The sequence below is a fragment of the Rosa chinensis genome, chromosome 1, assembly GCF_002994745.2.
Source record: "Rosa chinensis cultivar Old Blush chromosome 1, RchiOBHm-V2, whole genome shotgun sequence".
Lineage (NCBI taxonomy): Eukaryota > Viridiplantae > Streptophyta > Magnoliopsida > Rosales > Rosaceae > Rosa > Rosa chinensis.
Window position 1 is genome coordinate 37,963,495 of NC_037088.1, and position 24,337 is coordinate 37,987,831.

The 24,337-nt window shown below is 37.4% G+C and overlaps 5 protein-coding genes and 1 pseudogene across 5 annotated transcripts; all 6 read left to right on the forward strand.

The window, feature by feature from the left end:
- Window positions 1-1,959: 1,959 nt before the first annotated feature.
- Window positions 1,960-6,067, forward strand: LOC112197276 (putative disease resistance protein At1g50180). The gene is made up of 5 exons (XM_024337897.2): window positions 1,960-3,123; window positions 3,429-5,312; window positions 5,439-5,647; window positions 5,740-5,865; window positions 5,980-6,067. The coding sequence occupies exons 1-3, from the start codon at window positions 2,067-2,069 to the stop codon at window positions 5,498-5,500; spliced, it is 3,003 nt and encodes a 1,000-aa protein (XP_024193665.1). The 5' UTR covers window positions 1,960-2,066; the 3' UTR covers window positions 5,501-5,647; window positions 5,740-5,865; window positions 5,980-6,067.
- On the forward strand, window positions 5,740-8,723 carry LOC112166284 (DNA-directed RNA polymerases II and IV subunit 5A). The gene is made up of 7 exons (XM_024303089.2): window positions 5,740-5,865; window positions 5,980-6,064; window positions 6,444-6,613; window positions 6,675-6,854; window positions 7,543-7,656; window positions 7,976-8,543; window positions 8,707-8,723. The coding sequence occupies exons 1-6, from the start codon at window positions 5,740-5,742 to the stop codon at window positions 8,099-8,101; spliced, it is 801 nt and encodes a 266-aa protein (XP_024158857.2). The 3' UTR covers window positions 8,102-8,543; window positions 8,707-8,723.
- Window positions 8,724-9,569: 846 nt separating this feature from the next.
- On the forward strand, window positions 9,570-10,855 carry LOC112166293 (DNA-directed RNA polymerases II and IV subunit 5A). The gene is made up of 4 exons (XM_024303096.1): window positions 9,570-9,650; window positions 9,844-9,942; window positions 10,498-10,583; window positions 10,738-10,855. Exons 1-4 carry the CDS (start codon window positions 9,570-9,572, stop codon window positions 10,853-10,855), a joined length of 384 nt encoding a protein of 127 aa, XP_024158864.1.
- A 1,016-nt stretch (window positions 10,856-11,871) lies between these two features.
- LOC112197317 (putative disease resistance protein At1g50180) lies at window positions 11,872-18,134 on the forward strand. The gene is made up of 3 exons (XM_024337942.2): window positions 11,872-13,102; window positions 13,499-13,579; window positions 17,847-18,134. Exons 1-3 carry the CDS (start codon window positions 12,046-12,048, stop codon window positions 17,876-17,878), a joined length of 1,170 nt encoding a protein of 389 aa, XP_024193710.2. The 5' UTR covers window positions 11,872-12,045; the 3' UTR covers window positions 17,879-18,134.
- Window positions 15,591-20,570, forward strand: LOC112197397 (annotated as a pseudogene).
- Window positions 20,571-23,551: 2,981 nt separating this feature from the next.
- On the forward strand, window positions 23,552-24,002 carry LOC112197474 (DNA-directed RNA polymerases II and IV subunit 5A). The gene is made up of 2 exons (XM_024338173.2): window positions 23,552-23,752; window positions 23,826-24,002. Exons 1-2 carry the CDS (start codon window positions 23,552-23,554, stop codon window positions 24,000-24,002), a joined length of 378 nt encoding a protein of 125 aa, XP_024193941.1.
- Window positions 24,003-24,337: the final 335 nt, after the last annotated feature.

The following is a 24,337-nucleotide window of genomic DNA, read 5'->3' on the forward strand; positions in this document are numbered from 1 at the left end:
TCAATAAATCACCATTTTCATTTCGGAGGACTGCTCCTAGTCTTCTTAAACCAAGAACATCATTTACAGCACCATCCACATTCAGTTTCAGAAAAGGAAAAGAAGGTCGTGTCCATCTAACCTGAGCAGTAGGTCTCTTAGCATGGTAGCTAGACTGTAATTGTTTCTCCAGAAAATCTTGCTGCAATTGAAGAGCTTGAGCATAAAGAAATTGAGGATTGACTAGTTTGTGGTTGAAATTTGCATCATTACGAGCCTGCCAAATCCTTCTACAAATGAGAATCACCAAACTCAATTCATTCAAAGTAAGAACTGATGTTGCAAATCTGAACAGCTCTTTGAAATTCTCATAATGTCCTCTACCCACTGCACTCTTGAAAGGAGTAAGCTTCCAGACCTCCCTAGCCTTTGAACAAGACCAAAGGGCATGTAGAATAGTTTCCTCCTCACCTTGGCATCTAGAGCAAACTGAAGAAGCAAGGAGATGTCTATGTTGTAACAACAAAGCTGTTGGCAAAATCTCATGAATCACCCTCCAAAGAAAAACTTTAACTCCCTCAGGAATTTTCAATTTCCACATAACCTGCCAAACCAAGTCCAACTGATTAGTAGAGCTTCCCTCTTGTCCTGCACCTCGAATCCTCAAAGTCTGAGCAAGCTGATAACCACCCTTCACAGTATAAGTTCCATTTTTTGTATAGTGCCAAACTTGTTTATCTGAACAAGGAGTAATAGGCAAAGGAATAGAACAGATAGCTGACACTTCAGACTCCCAAAAAAATCCTGAAATAAGTTCAAAATTCCAGGAACCATTTGAAATTAAATAAGAGACAGGGCGGTTAACCAGCAGATTTGGAGGAGACATAATTTTGAAAGAGTAAGGGATTGGCACCCAAGCATCCTGGTAGATCAGAATAGATGTACCATCCCCAACCCTCCATTTCAAACCAGAAAGCAACAATTTTCTCCCCCACAGTAGTGATCTCCATATCAATGAGCTAGATCTCCCAACCCTTGCTTCTAAGAAAGAAGATTCAGGATAATATTTGCACTTGTAAATCTGAGAAACCAGTAAATCCGGCGAAGCAAACAATCTCCAACACTGCTTGGCAAGCAAAGCCTGATTAAACTCCACAAAGTCTCTAAAACCCAGACCTCCATTCTTTTTATTTTGGCAAAGAGAACTCCACTTCAACCAGTGCACACCCTTTTTTCCCCCCTTTCGTCCCCACCAAAACCGTGATGACAATCCCGATAGATCATGACATAAATACAATGGCAATCTAAAGACACTCAGTATAGTTGGAATTTGTTTTCCATCCACTGCTAAGAGCATTAGCCACCGGACGGTCCGTACCCTATAATTGATAGGCTATATAGCTATATTTGGCTTATCACTTAGGAATATTTTAGAGAATTTTTTATTCCTCTTGCATAAAGTTTGCACCATAAGCTATAACTGGTAAACTATAATTCAAAGCCATATGCAATGACTATTTTTTTTATTTTTACCAAAAATTTCCAACGGCTAATTGACTAATTATAACAGTACATTAATAATTCATAATTTAATTAATAATTAATAATTTAATTGTAATAGGCCATTATTAGTCTCTGAGAAGATTTTGAAGAAACTATTATTTAATATTATAATTTTCATAATTTTATAATATATTATCTCTTATAAAAACATAACTCATTATTATATATTAAAATAATTTAACTCAAATATATTCAATATTATGCTGAAATGAAAGATCTCAATGTTAACTTCGCAATGGTATAGTTTTATTATTAACAAATTTATAGACACACGTGGTCGGCTGCACTTTTCAAGGCCCGGATCCTCTCTCGAGACAGATTCCCGCTGCAAAGCTAGCTGTACTACACTGACCACCACACGTGGTTGGCTGCACCTTTCAAGGCTCTTCACGTTCACAATGTTATTGGTGTTAAACTGGTAACTACTGAGAGGCATATTTGTATATAGAACTTTTGTTTTCCATCCACTGCTAAGAAGATTAATTTCACCAATTTGAGAGAGAGAGAGAGAGAAGATCAGAAATATGGCTGAAGGAGTTGTCACAGTTGTGGCTGAAGGGATCAAGCCTCTGGGAGATTTCATCATTCAGCAAGCGAAGTTCTTGAGCGGAGTCAGCTATCAAGTTGAGCTTGCACAAGTTGAACTTCACTTGATCCGCGGCTTCCTCAGAGATGCAGATAAAAGACAAGGAGAAGAAGAGGTAGTCCGCATTTGGGTTAAACTGATTAGAGATGCTGCTTATGACTTGGAGGATGTCACTGAATCTTTTGCATTGAAAGTGGCTTCCAGGAGGAGAGGAGGTACTGTGAAGATTGTTCTCAAAAAGTTTGCCTGCATCTTTAATGAAGGACTTGATCGATACAAGATTGGGTCTGAAATTGAGGATATTATGACCAAACTTTCTCATCTGAGGTCGAGTTTGCAAAGTTATGACATCAGGCAAATAAAAGGGGTTGAAAGTGTGGCTTCAGTTTTCAAGGGGCAACGAGATAGGAGGCTAACTTATGGTCATGAAGTTGAAAGTCATATTGTTGGGTTGAAGGAAAACACGGACACGCTGGTCAAAGAGTTGCTAAGAGAAGGAAAGCGACACCGTGTTGTTTCTATTTGGGGGATGGGCGGCTCCGGAAAAACTACTCTTGCGAAACAGGTTTTTCTTCAAGATGAAGTTAAGCGTCATTTTGATTGTTCTGCTTGGATCTGTATATCTCAACAATGTGAAGGAAGAGATGTTTTGGAAGAGATTTTCATTAAACTCAGTTCCCCAACACAAGAGCAAAGGAAAGAAATTGCCAAGATGAGAAAGGATGAAATAGCAGAGAAGGTTTGTAGTATCCAACGAGAAAAGAGAAGTCTGGTGGTCCTTGATGACATATGGACTCACGAGGCTTGGGATTCCATAAAAGCTGGATTCCCAATCAACGAGGAAACAGAAAGCCGGATATTACTCACCACTCGTAAGAAAGAAGTTGCCTCGTTTGTATCCAGAAATGATTTTCTCCACCAACCTCAACCTCTAGATGACAAGCAAAGCTGGGAACTGTTTGAAAAGATTGCGATATGTAGAAGAGAGGAAACAGGTATAATGTCTGTGTTTTTTTTTTTTTTTTTTTCCAACCTATCTAGCCTAAGGTAGAAAATTTTGCATTCCAAACATAATACACCAGTTACATCGATATATATATATATATATATATATATATATATATATATATAGTATATATATATATACACACACATATATTTATGTCAGACAGCACTTGTCAATTCACTAGTAATAGCTAAATCTCTCTCTTACTGAGTCCGGATACTAGTTTTATGCTGATGAATTGGTAAGCAAAAAAAAAAAATAATAAAAAAAATAATTATTTGGTTTCTTTTCCAGACCAGGAAATTTATGCAAAGAAGAGAGAATTAGGAAAGAAGATGCTCGATCGTTGTTCAGGTTTTCCATTAGCCATCAGTGTGCTCGCTGGTCTTTTAAGTAGAAGAGAGACAGATGCTGAATGGGAAACTGTACTTGGAAGTGTTGATGCATACATAATGAGAGGCTCAAATGTACTTGAAAGAGAAAACACCGGTCAAGAATATGGTGTATCGGGTGTCTTGGCATTGAGTTATGATGACTTACCATCTCACTTAAAACTCTGTTTTCTATACTTAGCCCATTTTCCTGAGGATCATGAGATACCGGTAAAAAGATTGACTCAATTATGGATTGCAGAAGGTTTTATAACTTCAACGTCAGAAATGGATGTCTCAGTGGAAATATTGGAAGAAGTATCGTATAGTTGCCTAGTTGAATTGGTGGAAAGATCTATGATTCAAGTTGCAGAATATGGTTTAAGCGGGAAGGTGAAAACTTGCCGTCTCCATGATCTTATGCGAGACTTGTGCTTGCAAAAGGCAGAAGAGGAGAATTTTCTCCGAATTATTAATTTTTCTGCGGGTCTGGTACATAAGACAGCACTAATTGGTAAGGTTCGAAGACTTGCCATCTACTTGGATGAAAATGTTAAATATGAGTTGAGTGGTAAGGTTAGAAGAGATGGCCACGTTAGGTCTCTATTATACTTTGCCCCAAAAAATTTCGACCAAAACTGGAACAAAAGAATAATGCGGTCAGTATTCAATGACTTCAAATTGCTTAGAGTTCTTAAGTTTGAAAACATATACAGAGATTTTGACTTGCCAAAGACGATTGGGAGTCTAGTCCACCTGAGGCTTCTAAGTCTGAAGGATAGTGCATTTCGTGCGTTGCCATCATCTGTATATAATCTGGTACTTTTGCAGACTCTAGATCTTCGTGGTTTTGCTTTATTTCCTTTTTGGTTTGGTCGGGACAGGGTGACCAAAATCAGAAATGTGTTTTGGAATATGGAGCAACTGAGGCATTTATATTTACCTGCTGAGCACTCTGTATGTGGTAAGAAACTATCATTAGCACCGCTGTGCAATTTGCAGACGTTGGTCAATGTTTCAATCAAGAATTGTGATTTGAATGATCTTGTTCAATTAACCAATCTGAAGAAACTATGCATAACTGCATCACAGTCTAGTGACTTGCAAAAGTTGAAGGACATGTTGATATCAAGAAGCATCACATTTAAACATCTTCGGTCGCTATCTCTGACGGCAGGCGGACATGTTAATGAGGATATACCAAGAGATATAGTTTTAAGGTGTCCTCATTTATGCAAGCTGCTCTTGAGGGGGAAAATGACAGAGTTACCGGAAGAGCTCCTGGACTATGCAAACCTCACCAAGATAACATTGATTACAACAAATCTGAAGGTTGGCCAGATAGAAATAGTGGAGAAGCTGCCCAAGTTAAGGGTGCTTTACCTCGGTTTTGATTCTTTCGAATCAGAAACAATGGTTTTCTCCCAAGGAGGCTTTCCTCATCTGGAATTTCTTACCCTTTATTCTTTGTATAAATTGAAGGAGTGGAGGTTGGAGAAAGAAGCCATGCGTAGTCTTCAAAGATTGCGCATTGAATGGTGCCGAGAATTGCGGGCAGTTCCAGATGGGCTTCAGGAGATTACTACCCTCAAGGAATTAACAATTAACGGGATGCCCAGTACATTCTGCAGTAGAGTTGAGGAAGGAGGGGAGGATTTCTACAAAATCAAACATGTGCCTTCTCTTATAATCACAAATGCCTGGGGCAAGAAGAAAGACAAGGAGCCAGAAATGGAGGAAGCAGCAGGTGCGTCTCAACTAGTTGCGGGTCCAGCCGGTGACTCTCATCGGGAATCAACTGTGGATGGTATGTGACTCAATCCCGTATTGTCATACCATAGTTGTGTGATCAAATTATATACTAAATTGTTTACTGGTTGCTTGTCTAACTTTGATTAATATATTCATGCCGTTATTTCTTGATTATGACCAGCTCCTCCTCCTCCTCCTCCTGATGAGAAAACAGAGGAAATACAAGCTTCATCCACTCCTTAGTGAAATCCACAAGTTCGACTCGGTTGCTCCGCTTGACCACATATATCATACTGAATCGGAATCTTTATCACTTGCTGCAGCCTAATTACAACCGACGTGAACAAGGCTAGAGGCTTCATTTTGATTACTTGCACAGGTGTACTTATGGTCAGTTTCCACATTTAAATTGGGCCGCAAGGAAAGACCTTTTCTCACCCATGGTTTGGTAGCTCACTTTATGTTCTTTGGGCTTTTTCCAGATGGCCAATCCCATACGGCCCTTCTTTAATTCTCCATTGCCTCTCTTTCTTCTTCCGCCGCAACAGCATGAGCTGCTTTCTTCCCCCAGTCCCCCGCCGCTTTACACGGACCAGTCACACACACAGGTATGTCTCTTTCTTCTAAATTATGCTTTCTTTCCTTACCTCGGCTTTCAAATTAGGTTGGAATACGTGTCTTTTTTATCCTCTAAATTTGATTTTTACGGTATAATTACTCAGTTATGTTTACATTGTAATTTGATATCCAAGTCTACATTCTATGGGCTGTTTTCTTCCGCGGCAGCTGCTGTGACTTATGTGCCAGGTTCTTCTCTTTCTTCTATCTTTTCATTTCTTTTCCTCACCTACCTTTTCATATTACCTTTTACTTCTCTTCTAATTTATAGCATTACGGTTTAATTCAGAATTTTAGGTTTTGGATTAGCGGGTGTTAGGTTTACATTGTAATTTCTGGTTAGCTTGACTTTTTATTCTGGAATTGAAAGTTTTCCAACTCTTTATCACTCTAAAAAAGAAGGAAAATACAAATATATGATGTTTCTTCTTTCCATATCGTAGTTGATCATGTAAAATGATTTTTATTGGTATGGAGAATCCACTTTTGGTGTCAACATGTTTGTGACAATTTTTGTTCTTTGTAATTCCCAAGAAATCTCACTAAGGTGGGTTTTGTAAATTATCAGCAAAGACAGTGATGCAAATGCTGAAAGATTGGGACTACCTAATTGTTGATCATGATCTCAACATGACAATGTCGCAGTTTAAAAACAAACATGGAGAGAACATGAAAAGGGAGGACCTTACTATCAATAGAAGGAAGAGAGGTGACGAGTCTGATCAGATATTTGATTTGGTATTTAGTGTTCTTGAAGTAGTATTGTTCGGGGTTCTAACTGATGGTTGTTGTGTACCAGATTTATGTGTTTTTTCCCGACGAACCCAAAGTTGGGGTCAAGACAAAGGAGAGTTACATCACACGCATGAATCAGGAGAATGTGATTAGAGCAATCTTAGTTGCTCAACAAAATCTGACTCCTTTTGCAAGGACCTCCATTAGTGAGATGGGTTCAGAGTACCACTTGGAGATTTTCCAGGTGAAGTTTAATTGCTTAAATTTTTTTTCAAATGTAGTTTTGTTCTTGAAATCTTGTGATTGTTAAGATAGTCTGTTACCTTACATATTAGAAACTTAAGGTACCAGAAACTTAGTGTCAGAAATATGAAAACAATACACAGATTGGTCTATGCTGAATAATTAGAATGTTAATTCCCAACCACTTATGCATTCCAGAGCTTAGTTTATCTCTATTCTAATGCCGTTTTTTATTCACAAGTAATGTGATCAAAGGCACCTAATAATTCTGACACTTAAAATGACAATTTGTATGCGTAGTGTTATCTGATAATGCTAGTTAATAGAGATGCCCAATGGATAAAAGCATCAAACTATAACTAGGCCTGTCTTGGGTTCCAAGCGAAGCTGAGAAGTATGTTCTTATTGCTATCTAAAGCAGCATATCTGTATGGTGTTTGCACATTGGGATAACAAAATAACATTCGGTTTAATACGACGGTCTCCTCTAAAAGAAAAAATTAAGGATATTTTGAGGATTAGATTGCACTTTGTGATTTTTTATTTTGTTAGTGGAACATCTTCAACTAATCCTGGTGCAATCACATTAATTTTTTTTTATAATTATCTCACCTTAATATGTATTGGCTATTCTGTGTGCTGTTCAAAATTAGAAGATTTTGTTTTCTGAGTTAAGTCTATTGGTTCAGGAGGCAGAATTGTTGGTGAATATTAAAGAGCATGTTCTAGTTCTTCCGCATCGGGTTCATGCAAATGAGGAATATAAGACTTTGCTGGAGAGGTACATTGTGAAAGAAACACAGGTCAGTCCTGAATAATGCTAATGCTAATTTTGAATTCAAGATATTTGAATAACACTTGACAAATGCTTGAAGTTAGATGCATATACACACTAACATTGTGCGACAAGTCTCTTTAGTAAGTTCTTTTTATTGTTTCGGGGTGGGCATATTTTGTTGGTGGTGGTGCTTAATCTATCTGTGCACCCTCCAAACAATTTTAACAAACTGTTGATCTTTTTCTAGATTGGAATGTTTAAAACACATCTTAGTTTTCTTTTCCGTGGTTATCAAACTGATTTGGATACCTAATTCATTTTCATACTGGGTGGATGGTGTTCAGCTTCCTCTTATTCAGGTGATTGATCCAATTGCAAGATATTACGGGCTTAATCGTGGACAAGTTGTGAAGATAATCCGGCCAAGTGAGACTGCAGGGAGATATGTCACCTACCGTTACGTTATCTAAGTACTTTTTTTGTAAGCTGAAACCTGGATTGCGTTAGTGTTATTTATAATTATCGTAATGGAAGGTTAGCTCAGAAGTGAACATTGCAGTTGGGATTTTGCAAAGGCCTCCATTAGTGAAATGGGTTCAAAGTACCACTTGGAGATTTGAAGGATTGGAGAGTGGAGAAAGAAGCCATGCTTGGTCTTCAGAGATTGCACAAAGAATGGTGCAAACAATTGCGGGCTGTTCCAGATGGGCTTCAGGAGATTACTACCTATGCCGAGTTGATTCTGCAGTAGGGTTGGGGAAGGACGAGAGGATTTCTACAAAATCAAACATGTGCCTTCTCTTATAATCACAAATATGGATTAGACGATGAGCCAGAAATGGAGGAAGCTGCACATGTGTCTCAAGTAGTTGTAGGTCGAGTTGGTGACTCATCAGGAATCAATTGTGGACGGTTTGTGACTAATTCACTCAATCCCGTTTTATCATACCATAACCTTGCATACTTTTTTTTTGATATTGTGATCAAATTTAGATATTATTTACTAAATTTTTTACTGATCAGTTCTCTAACTTTTATTAATATAATGCTGCTGGTATTTCTTGATTATGACCAGCTCCTCCTCCTCCTGATGAAAAAAACAGAGGAAATACAAGCTGCTTCCACTCCTTATTGAAATCCACTAGTTCATTCTATAAACTAGGCTGTGCTTGGGTACTTTTGGCAGCCAGTTATTTGGCTGTTTGCTGTTGTGAGATTATGTGCGGAACACTAAAATTGGGCCACATGTTATGTCCTTTTCTAACATAAGGTAGCCCGTTCTATGTTCTTTGGGCGTTTTCAGATGAGATAGTCCCATACGGGCTGCGCCTTTAATTCTTCCTCACCCTAATTCTCCCTTCCCTCTCTTTCTTCTTGGCTCTGCTGTGAGTTATCTCTCCTCCTTCCTCAATCTTCAAGCCCGAGTTTCCCTCATTGCTTCACACAGATTAGTCACACAGGTATGTCTCTTTATTCTAAATTATGCTTTCACATTAGGTTGAATACCTTTCTTATTTTACCTCTAAATTTGATTTTTCAGTATAATTAGCCCAGGTTTTGTTTTACAGTTAGTTATGTTTACTGGCTAGCTTGACTCTTTATACTGAAATTTGTACTGATGATGGAATTATGTTTACTTTTATTTATCCATCATGCTCATCTCACAAGAAGTTTTAGGATTGATTGTTGTCCTTGTTAAGTGTTGAAAAGAAGAATACAGTACAGAGGACCAAGTATATGATAACTTTTCTATACATATTGTAGTTGATCATGTAGAATAATCTCTAATGATATGGAGATTGGAGAAGCAATTTTTGGTACCCACATGTGAAAATATGGAATTTTGCAGTCATGTTTAAGTTGTGACAATTTTTGTTCTTGTAGTTCCAAAGAACCTCACTAACAAAAAGATAGGTTTTATAATCTTTCAGCTGAAGGATGGGTTTAATTGCAGAAGAAATTACGGGGCTTTATAGAGTTCGAAAAACAGTGATGCAAATGCTGAAAGATTGGAACTATGTAATTTAGATCGGGATATCAACATTACATTGTCACAGTTTAAAAACAAATATGGAGAGAAAATGAAAAGGGTAGACCTTACTATGAATAGAAGGAAGTGAGGTTACGACTCTAATCAGGTATTTGATGATGCTACTTAATGTGATAGAAGTGGTATGTTCAGCTTCTAAGTTTGTTGGTTCTTGTCTACCAGATTTATGTGCTTTTCCCTGACGAACCAAAAGTTGGGGTCAAGACAATCAAGAATTACATCAAAGGCTTTGTTCAGGAGGATACAGACAAAGGCATCGTGGTTATCCGACAAATCCAACTTCTTTTGCCAAACTCTTCATAAGTGAGATGAGATCAAAGTACTAGCTGAATGTTTTCCAAGTGAAGTTTTAAATTGCATAAATTATTGTTTGAATTGACTGCTCTTGATATCTCGTGAATGTCATTATAGTGATTATACTCTAGTAAAGAACCAGAAACCTAATATCAGAAACATGCGGACTATACGTAGACAGGTCTATGGTGAATGGCTGGCTTAGTTTATTTGTATTCCAAGGCCTCTTAAGGTTGACAATTGTGATCAATTGCTTAATAGTATTGTTGTTCTGATGAAAAGGATCCACCCTCTATTAAGAATTACAAATTGGATGTATAGATTTTATATAGGGAGGCCTAACCAACAATAATTGTATTTATTTTTTTTATTTTTTTATTTTTGAGAATAACAATAATTGTATTCAAACTTGTGCTGGTGCCAAAACATGATGTTTGTTTATATATGACCTCTATTTAATATACATCAACACTAATTGAAACGTTAGTTATTCTGAAAGTGTTCTTAACTGTATTGGTTCAGGAGGCAGAATTGTTGGTACAAAAGCATGTTCTAGTTCCAGAGTATTGGGAGCTTAAAAATGAGGTAAAGAAGACTTTGCTGGAGGGGTAAACTGTGGAAGAAACACAAGGTCAGTTCTGAACAATGCTAAGATATTTGAGTACGTCCCTTCCCAACACATGCTATTACCTCAAATTAGATATATGCACGCACTAACAATGTCATACTTGTCTATTTACTTCATTTATCTAATTGTTTCAGGGGTGAACAGACTATCTTTGCTGGAAAAGTTTCAGCACGCTTGACTGGAGCACTCAAAATGTCACGAAGTTTGAGGCTTGCCAGGAGTACAACACTATTTGTATCTATAATCCCATAATTTACTGTATAGATACTAATATCACTAGATTAAATAGTATTGCACACTGCCAAGTTTTTCTTTTGAGTAGCTTTACTTAACATTTTTTTTTAGAAGTTATTTTTCTTTATTTTAAAAAACTTCTTAAAAAAAAAAGAAGAAGTAAATTTTAGCATGCAAGTCTTGGCAATTTATTATTGAAGTTCTATATTTCCGAACCAAAACAATATCATTGTTAGCAAGAAATGTTTCTTGTATTGATGTGACCGACAATTGGATGATACATATTAATCATACCAGAGGGCGTATATTCACGGGCTGGGACTTTGGACTAGAGAAGCTGGTTCGATCCAAACTGATCGTGATATTACTAGTTTAATTAGTAAAATCTACGTAGATGTAAATTCAGAGGCATTATTTAAGCACAAAATGAAAAAAAAAAAAAAATACAGAAATATAAATTATATCTTATACGACTTGCAATTTCATGTATTAGGAGGCCGGCTTCAATCATAAATCAGACCTTTTGGATCTTATAATTGGAATTGCATAATGCCAGTGCATGGGCACTCCTAATCTGACTTTTTGTCTCTAATTGAAATATTATAGTTGGTTAATGGTTAGGATCACCTAGATGAGTTGGTGTGCCCAATAATGTTTAACATAAAAATGTGTACCAATTATAATACTTCAATTTGAGTCAAAGGTCAGATTAGCAGTGGCATGCATTATAGGTTCAATATTTTTTTTTTTGGAAAATAATATCTCTGCCAGTACTTTATTCTCTCAAATTTATTGTTATTGAATAAAAAATATTTCAAATCACTTTCTTTTGTGTAATCTATTTAACAACTCAATAAATTATTGACATTGCAATAAAATATCTTATCGCTTTAGTTAAGTAAATGGCATTTTCCAACCCACTCCGAATTTAAATCCTGAATCCGTGGCCGAAAGGAAAATGAAAAGTAGCACCCTAGCTTTCAAAATAGAAAAAGAAAAGTAGCACCCACATGGTTGGCACTCATGTTTCCTTATTTTCAGATTGCATAAATGGAGATAACTACTAAGAGCATCTTTTTTTTTTTGGGTAATGTACTAAGAAGCATCTTTGCACATAGAAGAACATTTGTTTTGTTTTCCATCCACTGGTAAGAAGATTAATTTCACCAATTTGAGAGAGACAGAAGAGGAGAAAGAAGATCAAAAATATGGCTGACGCTGTTGTTTCTGTTGTGGCCGAAGGGATCAAGCTGCTCGGAGACTACATCCTACAGCAAGCAAAATCCTCAAGTGGAGTCAGCTATCAAGTTAGGCTTGCACAAGTCGAGCTACACTTGATGCGTGGCTTCCTGAAAGATGCAGATTCAAGAACTGGGGAAGATGAAGTTGTACGCATTTGGGTAGAACTCATTAGAGATGCTGCTTATGATTTGGAAGATGTCATAGAATCTTTCGCCTTAAAATTGGCTTACAGGAGGAGAGGAGGTACTGTGAAGATTGCTCTGAAAAGGTTTGCCTGCATTTTCAGTGAAGGAGTTGATCTTCACAAGATTGGGTCGGAAATTGAGGATATTATGACCACACTATCTCATTTGAGGTCGAGTTTGCAAAGTTATAACATAAGACAAGTAAGTGCGGGTGAAAGTGTGGCTTCTGCTTTTAAGAGGCAACGAGATAGGAGGCTAACTTATGCTCATGAAGTCGAAAGTTATATTGTTGGGTTGGAGGAAAACACGGATAGACTGGTGAAAGAGTTGTTAAGAGATGGAAAGCGTCACCGTGTTGTTTCTATTTGGGGGATGGGCGGCTCTGGAAAAACCACTCTTGCAAAACAGGTTTTTCTTCAAAATGAAGTTAAGCGCCATTTTGTTTGTTTTGCTTGGGTCTGCATATCTCAACAATGGGAAGGAAAGGATGTATTGGAAGAGATTTTAATTAAACTCACTTCCCCAGCAACAGAGAAAAGGAAAGAAATTTCCAAAATGAAGAAGGATGAAATAGCAAGGGAGGTCTGTAGTATCCAAAGAGAAAAGGGATGTCTGGTGGTCCTTGATGACATATGGACTCAAGAGTCTTGGAATTCGATAAAAGCTGGATTCCCAATCAATCAGGAAACAGAAAGCCGGATATTACTCACTTCTCGGAAGAAAGAAGTCGCCTTGCTTGCTTCCAGAAATGACTATCTCCACCAGCCTCAGCCTCTAGATGCCATGCAAAGCTGGGAACTGTTTGAAAAGATAGCCATCTGTGGAAGCGACAAAACAGGTATTATTTTTCATCCAACTAATACTGTGCTTTTCTAGCCCAAGGAAGTTTTGCATTCCATAGAACAACTTAGTGTTTTCATATTCAATTGTTTCTAACTTTTTGTTTCATCATATGCATGTTGTAAATGTTATGAATTATATGCAAGAACAGCAATATTACATGTTCTAGAAGATGATTATCGACATTCTATCTACTCAGAAGTAAATATTGGAAAGAATGACCATGGAAGGGCCTGTTTTGTTTGTTCTTCAAGAACATGATATGGATCAAAAATGATTTATTGTATATGATAGATTCTTGACCGCAAGAACTTTTACTTTGGCATATAATGTTATCAGTTTTCAGTAATGACTAAATCTCTCTTACTTAAGTACTGTTTCTTTTCTTTTCCAGACTTGCAAATTTATGCAAAGAAGAGAGAATTAGGAGAGAAGATGCTTATACATTGTTCAGGTCTACCATTAGCCATCAGTGTGCTCGCTGGCCTTCTTAGTAGACGAGAGACGGTTGATGAGTGGAACACAGTACTTGGAAATGTTAATGTATACATAATGAGAGGCACAAATGTCCTTGAAAGAGAAATGACAAGTCAGGAGTGTGGTGTTTCAGGTGTCTTGGCATTGAGTTATGATGACTTACCATCTTACTTGAAACTCTGCTTTCTGTATTTAGCCCAATATCCTGAGGATCATGAGATACAGGTAACAAGATTGACTAAATTATGGATTGCAGAAGGGTTTATACCTTCAACATCAGAAATACATGGTTCAATGGAAGATGTATCATATGGTTGCCTAACTGAACTGGTGCAAAGATCTATGGTTCAAGTTGGAAAATATGGTTTTAGTGGGAAGGTGAAAAGTTGCCGTCTCCATGATCTGATGCGGGACTTGTGCTTGCAAAAGGCAAAAGAGGAGAACTTTCTTGGTATTGTTAACTTTTCTGTGGGTCCGGTATCTAATGCAACACTGATTGGTAAGGTTCGAAGACTTGCCTTCTATTTGAACGAAAATGTTAAATATGAGTTCAGTAGTGAGAATGGCCACATTAGGTCTCTATTATACTTTGCCCCAGAAAGGTTCTACCAAAAGTGGAACAAAAGAATAATACGATCAGTATTCAATGACTTCAATTTGATTAGAGTCTTGAAGTTTGAAAATATATGTAGGGAGTTTGAGTTACCAAAGACGATTGGGAATCTAGTCCACCTAAGGTTCCTGAGTCTGAAGAATAGTGCATTTCGTGGGTTGCCATCATCTGTATCTAATCTGGTACTTTTGCAAACTCTAGATCTGCGGGGTCATTATTTAGAAGATGGATCTTGTTTTGGGATTGAGTGGGACAGGGATACCAAAATCAGAAATGTGTTTTGGAATATGGAGCAACTGAGGCATTTGTATTTACCAGAATTGCAGAGTGTCAGGGGAAAACTGTCATTTGCAAGGTTGTTCAATTTGCAGACGTTGGTCAATGTTTCAATTGAGACATGCGATCTGAATGATCTTGTTCACTTAAGCAATCTGAAGAAACTATGCATAAGGCCGTTACTGTCTTGGCGGGCGGGTCGAACAAAATTGAAGGATGACCAGATTAAAATACTGGAGAAGCTACCCAACTTGAGGGTGCTTCACCTCAATCAGCTTCCTTTCGAATCAGAAACAATGGTTTTCTCCCAAGGAGGCTTTCCTCATCTGGAATTTCTTACCCTTGAACGCTTGTATCATTTGAAGGAGTGGAGGGTGGAGAAAGAAGCCATGCCTAGTCTTCAGAGATTGCGCATTTCATGGTGCTTCAACTTGGGGGCAGTTCCAGATGGGCTTCAGGAGATTACTACCCTCAAGGAATTAAAAATTTACGGGATGCCTAGTAGATTCTGCAGTAGGGTTGGGGAAGGAGGAAATGATTTCTTCAAAATCAAACATGTGCCTTCTCTTATAATCACAAATATTCAACCCGACTCCAAGAGAGACGATGAGCCAGAAATGGAGGAAGCAGCAGGCGCGTCCCAAATAGTAGTTACGGGTCCAGTCGGTGACTCTCATCAGGAATTAACTGTGGATGGTATGTGACTAATTGACTCAATCCCGTATTAATTTTTGTTGAGAATATATACATCCCACATGGGAAAATTGAGACTTTGTCTATGGGTTTATAAGGGTTTGGGCCACTCCATCCATTGCCAATTGATTTTGGATGTGAACTCCTAATTACTTTATCATTGTATCAGAGTGGGTTACCCACGTGTGTATGTCTAACTCCGTCAACCAAAAGTTATACTTTATCAATTATTGTGTGATCAAATTAAAGATTGTATGTCCTAATCACTTGTCTCCAACTTTTATTAATAAATTCACTTGTCTCCAACTTTTATTAATAAATTCCTGCTATGTGTCTTGATTATGACCAGCGCCTCGCCCTGATGAGGAAACAGAGGAAATACGAGTTGCATCCCCTCCTCAGTTGAATCCATAAGCTGTTGGTTTATCGATATTTGGGCTAGCCCGTTCAATGTTCTTTGGGCTTTATCCGATAACCTATCCTATCTGCCCGCCTATAATTCTTTTTCCACCTAATTCTTCATTGGACGCCCTTTCACTCTGACTTCCTCATTCCTCCCTGCTTCACACAGACCAGTGGAATTTAGCTTAGACTTAGACTCTGTTGTGTGCTAGCTTTCAATGGTAGCTAAAGGTACGTCTCTTTTCTTCTTCTTCTTCAGATTAGCTTTCAATACGTTTCTTGTTTATCCTTCTAATTTGATTTTTACGGTATAATTACTACTTTAGGTTTTGTTTAAGACTGAGTATTGTTTACATTGTAATTTCTGGTTAGCTTGACTCTTCATAGTTCATACTGGAATTTTGTACTGAGAGTAATACAACTATGACTATCCACCATCACCATCTCACAAAAGTTCTCAAAATTGTTTTTTGTCCTTTCAAAAATAGAAAGAAAAAAAAACAGTAAAATAGAAGAAAATTACAGTATAGAGGACCAAGTAGTTGATCATCTAGAATGATCTTTAATGATATGGAGAAGCAACCTTTCGTACCCACATGTGCAAATATGGATTTTGCAGTCATGTTTGCCAGAATTTTTGTTCTTGTAATTCCGAAGAACCTCACTAACAATAAGATGGGTTTTTATAATCTTTCAGCTAAGGGATGGCGATAACTGAGAAGAAATTACAAGGCTTTATCGAGTTTAAAAAAACAGTGATGCATATGCTGAAAGATCTGGACTACATAGTTTCAACATTACATTGACACGGCTTAAGAAGAAATATAGAGAGAACATGAAAAGGGATGACTTTACTATCAATAGAAGGAAGTGAGTTCACTACTCTGATGAGGTATTTGATGATGGTATTTTTAATGTTGTAGAAGTAGTATTGTTTAGCTTCTTACTGTTGGTTCTTGTGCGCCAGATTTGTGTTTTTCCCTGACGAACCAAAATAGGGGTCAAGACAATCAAGAATCACATCAGACGCTTAGTTCAGGATGATACGGACAAAGCCATCGTGCTTATTCAACAAAATCTGACTCTGTTTGCAAAGCGCTTCATAAGTGAGATGAGATCAAAGTACTACTTGGAGGTTTTCCAGGTGAGGGTTTTGAATTGCATAATTTATTCTTTGAATTGACAGTTCTTGATATCTCTTGAATGTCATTATGCTCTTTTAACTTATGGGAATGTTAGGTACCAGAAACTTGGTATCAGAAACATACGTACTATACGTGGACATGTCTGTAGCCTGCCTACTTTATTTGATTTTCTCAAGCTGCTGAAAGACTGGGACTATATAATTGTAGATCATGATCTCAACATGACAATGTCGCAGTTTTAAAACAAATATGGAGAGAACATGAAAAGAGATGATCTATCAATAGAAGGAAGCTAGGTCCCGACTCTAATGAGTTCTTTGATAATGCTATTTAATGTGGTAGAAGTAGTCTTGTTCAGCTTCTAACTGTTGCTTCTTGTGTACCAGATTTATGTGTTCTTCCCTGACGAACCAAAAATAGGGGTCAAGACGATCAAGAATTACATCAAACGCTTGGTTCAGGATGATAAGGACAAAGCCATCATGCTTATTCAAGAAAATCTGACTCCGTTTGCAAAGCGCTTCATTAGTGAGATGAGATCAAAGTACTACTTGGAGGTTTTCCAGGTGAAGATTAAAGTTGCTTAATTTATTGTTTGAATTGACTGTTCTTGATACCTCGTGAATGACATTATCCTCTTTTAACTTTATGTATGGGCTTGTAAGGTACCAGAAACATGCAGACTATAAGATACAGGTCTATGGTGGATAGTGTGCTCAGTTTATTTGTATTCCTAGGCCTCTTAAGGTTGACAATTAATTTCATCACTTGCTTAATAGTATGGTTGTTTTGTTGAGAAGGTTTTACTAACTTAAGAATTACAAACTGGATGCATATATTCTATAGAGTCCCAACAAACAATAGTTGTACCCGAAGTTTTGCTGGTGTAGAAATATGACATTTGTTTATATATGACTTCTCTTTAGCATGCATCGGCTTTAAATGAAACATTAGTTATTCCGAATCTGTTCTTAGTTAACTGTATTGGTTCAGGAGGAAGAATTGTCGGTTCAAGCGCATGTTCTAGTTCCTGAGCATAAGGATCTTAAAAATGAGGAAAACAGGATCTTAAAAATGAGCATGTTCTTAGTTAACTGTATTCGGTACCGACAAAGTGAGTAATTGCAAAACTAGTTTGCAACCAATACTCTCCTCCGCCCATCAGTGACTGGTCAAATTAACTAGCAACCTCAGCATTGTCCACCCCCATAACTGTTGGTGGTCTTCCATGCTTAAAATTTCGTTTCCATCACCCCAAACATCCATAACAAATAGCCCTAAGTGCTGAACACTCTTTCTTCCACACGTATTAACACACCCGAAATTGTTACAAACACACATTGCTTGCATTTTCTAATTTATTTTTGTTATATAAATTATCCATAATACCTTTAAATTCATTAAAACATAAACGCTTTTACATTTGCTCTCAGCTAAATTGGACCGCATTGAAAGAGTCTCTTGCATTTTCACCTAGGTAACCTGGTCTATGTTCTTTGGGCTTTCTACCCAGCCCATCCCGCATGGACAAGGTTGTGTTGTTCCGTGGCAGCTGCTGTGATTTGTGTGTCCTCCTCTCTTCCCGCACCGCTTCCTGCTCAGCCAGGTTCCTCTCTCTCTTCTATCTTCTCATTTCTCTTCCTCACCTATGTTTTCATATTACCTTTTACTTCTCCTCTAATTTACAGCTTTACGGTTTAGTTCAGAATTTTAGGTTTTTGTTTAGAGGACATTTTGATTCTGGTTAGCTTGACTTTTGATAGTGGAATTGAAAGGTTTCAGACTTTTTCTCACTCTAGAAAAGAAGGAATATACAAATGTGTGTTGTTTCTTCTATGCATATTGTAGTTGATTTTTATTGGTATGGAGAAGCAACTCTCAACATGTTTGCGACAATTTTTGTTCTTTGTAATGCCAAAGAAATCTCACTAAGGTGGGTTTTGTAAATTATCAGGAAATATGGTTTTGACAGAAGAAGAAATTATGAGGCTCTATAGAGTTCGAAAGACAGTAAATGCTGAAAGATCGGGACTATCTAATTGTTGATCATGATCTCAACATGACAATGTCACAGTTTAAAAACAAACATGGAGAGAACATGAAAAAGGAGGACCTTACTATCAATAGAAGGAAGAGAGATGACGAGTCTGATCAGGTATTTGATGCTATTTACTGTTGTTCTCCAAGTAGTATTGTTTCGGGTTCTAACTGATGGTTGTTGTGTACCAGATTTATGTGTTTTTCCCTGACGAACCAAAAGTTGGGGCCAAGACGATGAAGAGTTACATCACACGCATGAATCAGGAGAATGTAATTAGAGCAATCTTAGTTGTTCAACAAAATCTGACTCCTTTTGCAAAGACCTCCATTAGTGAGATGGGTTCAAAGTACCACTTGGAGAATTTTCAGGTGAAAAGTTTAATTGTTCAAATTTTTTTTAGAATGAAGTTTTGTTCTTGAAATTGTCATTGTCATGATAGTCTATTACCTTGCATATTGGAAACTTAAGGTACCAGAAACTTTGGTGTTAGAAATATGGAAATATACGCAGATAGGTCTATGCTGAATAATTACAATGTTACTTCCCAACCATTTATGTGTTGGAGAGCTTAGTTTATCGTTACTCTAATGCCATATTTGATTCACAAGTAATGTTATTGAACGCGCTTAATAGTATCGTCAATATGACACTTCAAAGTGACAATTTGGATGCATAGGGTTATCTGATAGCTCTAGTTAATAGAGATGCCCAACAAAAGCATCAAACTTTAACTAGGCCTATCTTGGGTTCCAAGCGAAGCTGAGAAAGATGTCCTCATTGCTATCTAATGCAGCATATCTGAGTGGTGTTTGCACATTGGGAGAACAAAATAACAATCAGCTTAATACGACAGTCTCCTGTGAGAGAAAAAAACAAAGGATATCTTGAGGATTAGATTGCAATGTGTGATAGTTTGTTGGCGGAACATCTTCAACTAATGCTGGCGATCACGTTACTTTTGTTATATATTCATCTCACATTAATATGTATTGGCTATTCTGTGTGGTTTTGCAATGTTAAAATATTTTGTTTTCTGAGTAAGTCTATTGGTTCAGGAGGCAGAATTGTTGGTGAATATTAAAGAGCATGTTCTAGTTCCTGAGCATCGGTTTCTTACAAATGAGGAAAAGAAGACTTGCTGGAGAGGTACACTGTGAAAGAAACACAGGTCAGTCCTGAATAATGCTATATTTGAATAATAACAAATGCCTGAAGTTAGATGCATGTACACGCTAACAATGTGTTACAAGTCTCTTTAGTAAATTCTCTTTATTGTTTCAGTGTGGGCATATTTTGTTGGTAGTGTTGCTTAATCTATCTTTGCACCCTCCAAACAATTTTAACAAACTGTTGATCTTTTTCTAGATTGGAATGTTTAAAACACATCTTAGTTTTCTTTTCCGTGGTTATCAAACTGATTTGGATACCTAATTCATTTTCATATTGGGTGGATGGTGTTCAGCTTCCTCTTATTCAGCTGATTGATCCAATTGCAAGATATTACGGGCTTAAGCGTGGACAAGTTGTGAAGATAATCCGGCCAAGTGAGACTGCAGGGAGATATGTCACCTACCGTTACATTATCCAAGTACAGCAGAAACCTGGATTGCATTAGTCTTATTTATAATTTTCGTAATGGAAGGTTAGCTCTGAACTGAACATTGCAGTGATTTTGTGCATATATGATGATGTTTTCAACTCATTCTGTGCATTCCTCCGTAGTGCCTGCAATGTGAGCTTGTGTAATGCCGAACTCCTGTGATCTATATGCAGTTGTTGTTCTTGTAGTTGTTAAACTCCTCCTTTTCAGACTGAGTTATCCTGATTTTTTAAACCATTTTTGTTTTGGTGGTGGTGAGAGATGAGCCATACCAATTTTTGAGGCAGTCTATGAAGTTTGTAGATATTCGATGCCCAACCAAACTGAGAAACAAATATATAATGCGTCAAATCTTTCTAATTAGCTATTCTCTCTTTTACTAAGCTGCCAAATGTTCCTTAAAATTTGTTCAAAATGCAGGTCATGAATAGTTCTCTTTTTTATGTACTAGAATGGACTTGCCCATCGTTTCTCATTTCTGGAAGGGTCGGTAGACTTGGTAATATATTGTTGAGCATGTCAAAATTCACGCAAGTCTTTGTTTCATATGAAAGACTGAGTAAATTAATGATGAAGCAGTAGAGCCTACAAGGATAGAATCAAAGGGATGATTGGTGAAGTGATCTTCCCATAAAAGAATAAAAAAGGAAATGACTGGTGAAGCAAGTATTTGGTGACATGCCGCCCGGGGCCAACCCTCAAAGGAGGCGTTTACACATCTCACAAGACGCAGTTATGTGTTCTTGATATTGAACACCTTGACTCTTTCGAGTTCAATCTTCGTAATCATATTGCTTACTCATAATAGTAAAGATCCTCAAATTTTAAAAATAAGGCGGTTTTCTCTAGAACGAGCCTAGGTGTTGTGTTAAGCGGTTACCTGCTAGGACACACGGGATTCTACCCAGTAATGTAATAAAGAACTTCTAACCATTTGGTTTTCGTCTACTTTGATTCTTTTATGGATATGCTCAATTTTCTTTTCTTCATGACTTCCTGTTTCCTATGGTGGTTCTCTGATATAGCTGTGAAATGCCATTTGGACAATTGTGTTATAAATTTGGATGGAGCTTTTGTGGGTGCTCTTTGTTTGAAACATTGTCATCGTCTTGCTACTTTGTTTGGTTGATTTGCTATGGTGTCTCTCTTGCGGCTGCAATCATGTCAAGGGGATGTAAGTGATGGCGTTTAGAGTTGCGTTTTCAATTTGCTACATTGATTCTTATGTACAAGATATTATTTATGTTCAAACTTATTTGTTTAGATTGTCAGGATCTTTAGTAGGTTCATCTTGCAATTTCAGAGAAAATCTGTTGTTGAATAGATTGACACTATCTCGTTGAAATGTTGAAGAAAAACATTGGTTGTAGATGTATTTGTTAATTAATTTGCAAAAAAAAAAAAAAAAATAAATAAATGTTATCACTCTTTCACAGAGAAATCAGTGTGAGTTATCTTCCACATAGAAATAAATGTGAGTTAGGGTTTAGGGCTTCCACACAGAAATTAGTCTGAGTTAATTATAATTTTCTACTCACACGGATTGAACTAAAATTAATTATGGATAAATAGTGTGGCCCATGACAAAGATTCAGACTGACTTCTAAAATCGTGTGAGATGAGCATTAGCCCCCATTCGGGAGAGCACAGAAAAACAGTCTGTGTGTATCAAAGCCTCATAGGTAAAAGCTTTCACACATTGAAAATCGTGTGTTGGCCTCAAGTTAGATGTATATATGTGCATTATAACAATGTCCTACTCGCCTATTTACTTCATTTATCAAATTGTTTCAGGGGTGAACAGACAATCTTTGCTAAAAAAGTTTCAACAAGCTTGACTAGAGCACTCAAAATGTCACGACCATTCAACCACTAGGAGGAGGCCTATTACTTCTTATCAAACTCAAGCAAGTGACTCTGATGATGTAATGAACTAAGAGTTTATACAAGTTGGACTAATAACATTATACATGCAAGAATTATTGCTCTTATATTTTGGATTCAAGTGTTTTGATTTCTATACTAATGTATAAAGCTCACTTACTAGCAATTGTTCCCATTACTTTAACAGAACTCCCCTCTTGTATCATCAAACCGGCACACATTAATACAACACCAACATTATTTGATCTAAATTCAGAACAATGCTTGTCGTACCTTCTTCAAATTCCACTAATTTACCTGCTATTATTACATTAAGATTATAAATACGAGCAATGTCATCTCTCACTTGAAGTACAAATACTGATATTTAAAATCTTTACCTCTCGGTTATATTGCTCAACATGTTCGCGAATAATATTACTAATTTCATTCTCTAGCTAGTATGGTTAACCTGCACCAACTTAGGGCGACTAGGGTCGGTCAAACCTGCCAACTATTATAAAATGGACTGAGTTCAAGCCGAACTAATGAGGTCGGTGTCGACAAAGCCCGTAATTGCAATAATTTCCTTATATCTTCAACCACCATTCTCTTCTCCACCCAACAATGATTGATCTACCCTAGCAACATCAGCAATGCTAAAAATTGTTGGTGTGTTCCATGCTAAAAATTTCGTTTCTATCACTCCAATTCTCCGAACATCCATAATAAATAGCCTAAGCGCTGAACACTCTTCCTTCCACAGGTATTAACAAACCCCAAATTGTTATCAACACACATTTTTGCATTTTCTAATTTATTTTTATTATATATATTATCCATAACACCTTCAAATTCATTAAAGTGTAAACACTGTTACATTTGCTCTCATCAAATTTGGGCCGCATGGAAAGCGTCTCTTGGATTTTCACCGGTCTACATTCTTTGGGCTTTTCTACCGAGCCCATCTCACACCCCCTTTAGATTCTTCATCCCGCATGGACAACCCTCCCTCTATGTTTTCTTCCGCAGCAGCTGCTGTGACTTGAGAGCTCTTCTCCTGTCCGACTTCCCTCACCGCTTCCCACTCAGCCAGGTTCTTCTCTTTTAGGTTTTGGTTTAGAGGGTGTTATGTAATTTCTGGTTAGTTGACTTTTCATACTGGAATTGAAAGTTTTCGGACTTTTTCTCACTCTAGAAAAGAAGGAAAACATGTTTCTTCTACGCATATCGTCGTTGATCATCTAAAACGGTTTTCATTGGTATGGAGAAGCAACTTTTGGTGTCAACATGTTTGCGACAATTTTTAAGGTGCGTTTTGTAAATTATCAGCAAAGATGGTTTTGACAGAAAAAGAAATTACGAGGCTCAATAGGGTTCGAAAGACAGTGATGCAAATGCTGAAAGATCGAGACTATCTAATTGTGGATCATGATCTCAACAGGACAATGTCACAGTTTAAAAACAAACATGGAGAGAAAATGAAAAGGGAGGACCTTACTATCAATAGAAGGAAGAGGGGTGACGAGTCTGATCAGGTATTTGATTTGGTATTTAGTGTTCTTGAATTAGTATTGTTCGGGGTTCTAACGGATGGTTGTTGTGCACCAGATTTATGTGTTTTTTCCTGACGAACCAAAAGTTGGGGTCACGACAATGAAGAGTTACATCACACGCATGACTCAGGAGAATGTGATTAGAGCAATCTTAGTTGCTCTACAAAATCTGACTCCTTTTGCAAAGACCTCCATTAGTGAAACGGGTTCAAAGTACCACTTCAAGATTTGAAGGAGTGGAGGGTGGAGAAAGAAGCCATGCCTAGTCTTCAGAGATTGCGCATTGAATATTGCAAAGAATTGCAGCCAGTTCCAGATGGGCTTCAGGATATTACTAGCCTCAAGGAATTAACAATTGACCTAATGCCTGGTAGATTCCGCAGTAGGTTTGGGGAAGGAGGAGAGGATTGCTACAAAATCAAACATGTGCCTTTTCTTATAATCACAAATATTCGACCCGATGAGAAAGACGATGAGCGACAAATGGAGGAAGCAGCAGTTGCGTCTGAAGTAGTTGCTGATGACTCTGAGAAATCAACTGTGGACAGTATGTCACTAATTGACTCA

Excerpts from the sequence above, each read along its gene's own strand:
- LOC112197317 (XM_024337942.2), top strand. The coding sequence starts at position 12,046 with ATGGCTGACGCTGTTGTTTCTGTTGTGGCCGAAGGGATCAAGCTGCTC. Across the intron at positions 13,103-13,498 it reads CTGTGGAAGCGACAAAACAG|ACTTGCAAATTTATGCAAAG; the intron begins GTATTATTTTTC and ends TTTCTTTTCCAG. Across the intron at positions 13,580-17,846 it reads TCTACCATTAGCCATCAGTG|TGCAACCAATACTCTCCTCC; the intron begins TGCTCGCTGGCC and ends GCAAAACTAGTT.
- LOC112166284 (XM_024303089.2), top strand. The coding sequence starts at position 5,740 with ATGGCCAATCCCATACGGCCCTTCTTTAATTCTCCATTGCCTCTCTTT. Across the intron at positions 6,614-6,674 it reads CTGATCAGATATTTGATTTG|ATTTATGTGTTTTTTCCCGA; the intron begins GTATTTAGTGTT and ends GTTGTGTACCAG. Across the intron at positions 7,657-7,975 it reads ACATTGTGAAAGAAACACAG|CTTCCTCTTATTCAGGTGAT; the intron begins GTCAGTCCTGAA and ends GATGGTGTTCAG.
- LOC112197276 (XM_024337897.2), top strand. The coding sequence starts at position 2,067 with ATGGCTGAAGGAGTTGTCACAGTTGTGGCTGAAGGGATCAAGCCTCTG. Across the intron at positions 3,124-3,428 it reads ATGTAGAAGAGAGGAAACAG|ACCAGGAAATTTATGCAAAG; the intron begins GTATAATGTCTG and ends TTTCTTTTCCAG. Across the intron at positions 5,313-5,438 it reads TCGGGAATCAACTGTGGATG|CTCCTCCTCCTCCTCCTCCT; the intron begins GTATGTGACTCA and ends GATTATGACCAG.
- LOC112166293 (XM_024303096.1), top strand. The coding sequence starts at position 9,570 with ATGGGTTTAATTGCAGAAGAAATTACGGGGCTTTATAGAGTTCGAAAA. Across the intron at positions 9,651-9,843 it reads TGCTGAAAGATTGGAACTAT|ATTTATGTGCTTTTCCCTGA; the intron begins GTAATTTAGATC and ends CTTGTCTACCAG. Across the intron at positions 9,943-10,497 it reads ATACAGACAAAGGCATCGTG|GAGGCAGAATTGTTGGTACA; the intron begins GTTATCCGACAA and ends GTATTGGTTCAG.
- LOC112197474 (XM_024338173.2), top strand. The coding sequence starts at position 23,552 with ATGGTTTTGACAGAAAAAGAAATTACGAGGCTCAATAGGGTTCGAAAG. Across the intron at positions 23,753-23,825 it reads GGGGTGACGAGTCTGATCAG|ATTTATGTGTTTTTTCCTGA; the intron begins GTATTTGATTTG and ends GTTGTGCACCAG.